The sequence below is a fragment of the Pyxicephalus adspersus genome, chromosome 6 (assembly GCF_032062135.1).
Source record: "Pyxicephalus adspersus chromosome 6, UCB_Pads_2.0, whole genome shotgun sequence".
NCBI lineage: Eukaryota > Metazoa > Chordata > Amphibia > Anura > Pyxicephalidae > Pyxicephalus > Pyxicephalus adspersus.
The window spans coordinates 41,256,344-41,262,800 of NC_092863.1; the positions used below are offsets into that span (position 1 = coordinate 41,256,344).

The 6,457-nt window shown below is 35.4% G+C and overlaps 1 protein-coding gene across 1 annotated transcript; it reads left to right on the top strand.

Moving 5' to 3' along the window:
* The first annotated feature begins 4,436 nt into the window (after nucleotides 1-4,436).
* Nucleotides 4,437-5,363, top strand: LOC140332715 (olfactory receptor 6M1-like). The gene has a single exon (XM_072413909.1). The coding sequence runs from the start codon at nucleotides 4,437-4,439 to the stop codon at nucleotides 5,361-5,363; it is 927 nt and encodes a 308-aa protein (XP_072270010.1).
* The last annotated feature ends 1,094 nt before the right edge of the window (nucleotides 5,364-6,457 follow it).

Sequence of the window (6,457 nt, forward strand, 5' to 3'; positions counted from 1 at the left end):
GAGGGAAACTCAAATGGATGTATGACAGAAATTCTTAAATTTATTAATTAATGTTTTTATTATAAAATATTTTTGGCTGGTAAAAATTATTATTGTATATTTTGTTTAGGACATCAGGTAATTAAAGAAATTTATAGCATGTCTTTGCTAATCTTCAACTTAACTTGCTATTAGCAATGTTCCCACTTAGATCCTCTTGTTTTAGTATTCTTAATACCACGGACTTAGAACAAGTGAAGCAAAAACTTCTGATGGGCATACTTGTAAGTATGGAAAGGGAGTTTTTATGACTGCCAGGCAAATGACAGCCTTTTAGATTTCTTGTTTCTTCTAGTTTCCTTTAGCAGAGTAATACTTGTTTTATTTACATAGGTTGCAAAATGTCCTTTGATATCAACCAGCAAGAAAGGTGGTAAATAAAAAAACTTAAACATTTAGTCTAAGGAAGGCAAATATCTCTTACAAAGAGTAGCCTAATATACTCCGACAGTCTCTCCTTGAAGCAATTTGATACTTCCTGGATCAAAAATGTCTTTAACCAACAAAAAAATTATGTAATTGAATTAAAATTCAGCATCCACAGATTCCTAAAGGGTGGCCCAAAAGAAAGCCAATTACTTTTACAAAGAATAGCCTAATATGTTCCACCAGGAAAAATATTGGCCACATATATTATGTATATCTAACAAAACCATCCAGCCAGAGTTGGCTTATGTGAATTTATATTCCACATTTTCAAAGCATTCACTGTGGGAGTGAAATATGCCCCAAACTAGACTGCATGTTCAATAAAAAAGTAATGCTTTGTGCAGGCAAAGTTTACAATCTACAGTCTTGCTTAGGATATTGTCCTTTAACAAATTCATTTTGCATGTGGTCTTTTATCAAAATTCCAAGTACTATGCCCAGCTATAAAAGTTAAACTTGTAGGCCTTTAATGAATGGATGAAGATCTAAAACTTTTAAATATGTACTTTTAAAAATAGGCACCATATTGGCTTTGCCCCAAAACACTGGTGCCTACAGTCATAATATAGTGAATAAAACTTGGAAAGAGTGGCTCACTCACTCACTGTACTGTATCTTTGGAATTGTGGTGTTGTCACCCTAGGTGGTTTTCTTGCTTTGGACTACAAATACTTCTCTCTTTCCTTATCCTCATAACAGTGGATAGCTGAGAAAGAGCTGATACAATGTGTAGGATTTCATTTCAGTACGCAGAATGTTAATGGCTTTTTTGTTAGGATAAAAAACATTTTTTTGTGTTTGCATATGTACATATCCCGATGACAGTCAACATATCTATGGCCTGGAAAAATTAAATATGTTATAATTTGTTCTTGGGTGTACATTTTTTAATAGTGCTATTGTGTCACTAGCAAAAAAATTATAATTATGAATACTACATATAATACAATACAATTATAGAGTGTATCCACTTAGCTTTTTGAATAAATAGGTTAAAGAGTATCAATTAGGAAGCAGGGAATTCTGAAAATTATCTACTGTGCACGGAGCGTGCCAGGTGTCTTATTGGATGCCTGTACCATATACCTCCAACATTAAGTAAAAATGAATTACTTGTAATGGACTTCCTTAAGAAGACCCCTACAAAGCCTTCACCTGCTATGAGATTTGCCTGTTTTTGGTTGGGAATCCCCTTATCAGGACCTTCTGCCTCTACTATGAAATCTTACTTAGTTTAAATAAAAAAAATCAGCTTTGGCTTTTTAGTTTAAATATTTTTTGCGGTTCCCTGCAGTAATCCAATTTCCAATAGATGTTCTCAGTCTTTTCCTGGGTGTAATTGAACATGGAAAACTGTGAACATACTCTTAGTGTTTATCATAGACATCGGTACCTTGCCTTGAACCAATAGTAAAATGATCTAGAGAGTGGTGCTGATGTCATAAAACGGTACTCATTGTATAAAACTGGGCATCATTGTAAAACTCCCAAATTTGACCAATAATGTTTCTGTAAACTTACAAAGAGAGCTTAGGGAGACCCCATATCCAGAGTATTTACTGGCTCTGTTTGTTAATTTATTATTGGAAAAGCCTGGGATGAAGCAGTGTCTCAATCAAAAATAAAATGGTATTTTCTTGAAATGTCTACTGTATAGGTTAGAATATATTCATACCATATTACTTATTGGCAATCTGGCAGTTCATCTCATGAGTTCTGGCAATTTTCCGCTTTGTGATATATAGGGTCTGATTTATTAAAGCTCCCCAAGGTTGGAGAGGATACACTTTCATCAGTGAAGCTTGGTGATCCAGCAAACCTGGAATGGATCTAGTCCAGGATTGAAAACATTTGCTAACAAATAACAATTAGCTTTCAAGATAGCTATTTCAGGTTTGCTGTATCACCCAGGTTCACTGGTGAAAGTCTATTCTCTCTACCCTTGGAGAACTTTAATAAATTAGGAACATAGTTGTGATGTTGTTTTTCATGTGGCACTGCAGTATAGATGAACCGTGTTATTTGAAAATCCCATGTCCCCTGTTTATTGACACTGGCACTTAATATCATTAGGAGCACTGGGCAGGATGGAAATAGTTGCAGCAGTAGCCCATTACAAGGGAAGGATACACACAATGAACGAACATATGAATGACAAAGGTTGGACTAAGTCGTCACCCTTCAAATCCAAGCCGAGTCCTTGACACCAAGTCCAAAGTCAAGTCCCATGTCACCAAGAATTCTTCCAAGTCGAGTCCCAAGTCAAGTCACTTCATTTATCCCCATTTGTCCCCATATAGAAACAGAGCTCCGATCCTGTGCTCAAGAACAGTGCTGCTCTGCTGACAGCTGAAGGGGGAAGGAAGGAAGGCAGTTAGGCTTCTGTAACACCACCCTCCTTCCTGCTCCCTTCAGCTGTCAGAGGAGAAAGCTGTGGACTTAGAATGCAAGAAAGGGGGAATGAAGGCATTGAGGCTTCTGTAACACTGCCTTCCTCCTTGTCCACTTCAGCTGTTAGAGGAGAAAGCCCTGGACTTAGAATGCAAGGAAGGCAGGGAGTAAGGCGGTGTTACAGAAGACTCACTGCCTTCCTCCTGCCCTTTCTTGCATTCTAGTACACCTCTTTCTCCTCTGACAGCTGAAGAGAGTGGAGAGGGAAGCAGTGTTACAGAAGCCTCATTGCCTTCCTCCTCATCCCCTTCAGCTGTCAGCAAAGAAAGCAAGTTGCATGTTGAAATGCAAGTCGCTGGGCAAAAGCACCAAGTCGAGTTGCAAGTTTTTCATTAGACCATTTCACTCGACTTGAGTTCCAACCTCTGATGAATAAAAAAATAGAATAGAGCCATACCTATCACTATAGGTCCACTTTAGGAAGAATAAGGGTTCTCAGTTTTTTACCCCAACATTGCCAGAGGGCTGTACAGAGGGCTGTTCAGTATATGTAATACTGAAGTGCATTTCCTAAGACTGCATACATACTAGAGGAAATAATGGTCAAAAACTGTGGATATGCTGCAGAAGACAAATGGAATTTTAATTCAAGAGCTTTAAAGAAGCACTCACACAAACTGCTGGATATGTCCATTTTCTTGGATAAAGATAGAATATAATCTGTAACATTTTTTGCAGATGTTGGATAACCTGGTTTAGTATGTTTAATCCAAGATGGAAGCTCTTGCGTCTATATACATTTCAAGCTTAATTTTAATTCTGATGGCATATACCTTTAATCCCTTTAGTACACTTCGGAGACAAAACAATTTCTGAGCAGAGAATTAGGAAATGCTGTTAAAACTCTGCCTGTTGATTTTTTTGTCACTCACTTATCAGAATATTTATTTGCTTTGCTGGATTCTACTTCTTTCTATTGCATTTTTTGCATGGTATACATGGTATAATTACCAGTGATGTAAAGAATAATATGATAAACAGCAAAGGAACTGAATAAAGGTTAGTAAAAAGAAAAAATCTTTAGCTGCTGCACTTAAGTATTGTACACAATCTGCCAATGTAAAATATATATATATATATACATATTACACTTAAAGTGTACCTTGCACCTAAAAAGCTATTTATTTGTTCTCTTTTTCTTTACACATGTACAACAAAACAAAAGAAATAGATGGTATACACACGTTTCTTCTGGCTTCTTTCCACAGGTGAGGTCATCCTCCTTTTATGAAGATCTGTGGATTGCTTCAAGTCTCACTGAGATGTTCCCAGCAATGTGCTGAAGCACCTCCTCAAAAGAATTGGACAAATCCCTGATACCTCGTTTGAGGATTAAAAAGTCAATCTCTGCACCACAAAAGCTGAAAAATAAGTTTATTATTCCTTTTTTCTATACAGGCATACAGCAAAATGTGCCTTTTATCATTTTTAAGACTATGATTATTATTTCTATCTGGAATTCTGCTTTAAATTTACAAAACTATCCTATTTGTTCATAGTGTTTTTCATTTTGCAGGATGGATATGAATATATCTGGTCATCAAGCATATTTCATTTTGCATGGGTTTTCGGCATCTCAGTTTTGGCATTGGAATTTCTTTGTGGTTATTCTGGTGATGTACCTCTTAACTATCACTGGAAACATCATCATCATAACTATTGTACTGATAGACAGCCTTCTCAATAGCCCAATGTATTTTTTCATTGGCAACTTGTCCTTCATTGAAATGCTATATACATCTGTTACAATTCCAAATCTCCTAGTTCTTCTAACTGGAAAAAGTAAATCCATATCACTAAGTGGTTGTCTCACTCAGTTCTTTTTTTTCTTCTCCTTGGGGTCAGCAGAGTGTTTTCTTCTGGCAGTAATGTCATATGACCGCTATTGTGCAATTTGCAACCCTTTGCTCTATAATGCTATAATGAATAGATCTTTATGCTGTTACCTAGTCTTGGCTTGTTGGATAGGAGGCTTCTTTCCAAACTTGTTTCCTACTGTTTTACTCAGTTATCTAAACTTCTGTGGCAGATATATTCAACATTTCTTTTGTGATCTTTCGCCTCTTTTACAGTTATCATGTTCCATTACAAACAGTCTCCAAACTTTAAATTTTCTCACTGCCTCTGCTATAGTTTTGCTTTCCTTCTCTGTGACCCTTTGGACTTACATTCGTATAATAATTACTATAGTAGCAATTCCATCCACAACTGGTAAATTTAAGAGTTTTTCAACTTGCGCTTCTCATTTAACTGTTGTTATCATTTTCTTTGGGACTGTGGCATTTGTTTATGTTAGACCAAAAGCTAGTAAAGATTTTGAATTAAATAAAGTACTATCTGTTGTTTATATAGTTCTAACCCCTGTAGTTAACCCCCTTATTTATAGTTTCCGTAATAAGGATATAAAGGCTGCAATAAAGAAGCTTATTCTTAACAAACGCTAACAACGTTACACATGCAGAACTTTGTGAAGGTGTAAAAGTGACCACACACCAAATTTGCTAATTTGTTGTATATAATAGTGTTTTTTTTACTTATTACCCTTTTAAGAATAGCAGATAACCAACTCAGTGCATTTAATTCTTCTAGCAGTATGTAGATCTGAGCAGAGTAGACTGCTGGAGATTACACTAGACAGCTCTGAATTTCTGTTGCACTTTTAGAACTGATATAACAAAATGCTTTCAACAGCATTTTAACCAACCAAAATAGAAGCAGAAGACATTTCCCCTTGGCTACATACACTTTCATTGCCATTTCTTTGTTAGTTTACACATTCACAGCCTTTATAGGTAAAGAATTACTATGATCTACATTTGCCTACATTTATTGCACATTGCATTATATTTGTATTTTTGGATGTGGAAAATAATTTCTAGACCAGGGTTAATCAGGTAGTTGCCACATGTTATGTTGTATGATAACTGTAAATATAAATATAACTGTGCTATATACTTGCTTCTTTGGGGATTGTTTTTTGGTTTGAGAATGAAGTGGAATGGTATTTTTAGTGCCAATTCTATTTGTATAATACTTTTTAGTCGAAAATTATTTTAAAAAGGAAAATCTGACAATTTGTTTTGGTAAACTAGATGACTGATTGAGTAAGACTTTCAGTATTATAGTAACTGAAATCTGAAAATTAAAATGTTTATCTGTAAAAGAATACCTTGCTTGTGTTAGAACTCAAATACATTTACATTGCTCTTGTATTAACTAATACTGACCATGTAGAGAATTATTTTATACACAATGTTTTTCAAACATATAAACATAAATAAAAACATGCATTAGGTATCAGTTTAAAAAACAGTCATTTTTATATTAGGCCTGATTTATTAAAGCTCTCTAAGACTGGAGAAGATAGACTGTCATGGGATAACCTAGGCTATCCAGCAAACCTAGAATGGGATCTAGTCCATGGTTAAAGAAATTTAAGAAATTAATTCCAGGTTTGCTGGATCACCTCATGTCACCATCACCTCACATGACTCTATCTTTTCCAGTCGTAGAGAGCTTTATCCAATCGGGCACATTA

What these genes read in the sequence shown, in the direction of transcription:
- LOC140332715 (XM_072413909.1), top strand. Translation starts at nt 4,437, where the DNA reads ATGGATATGAATATATCTGGTCATCAAGCATATTTCATTTTGCATGGG.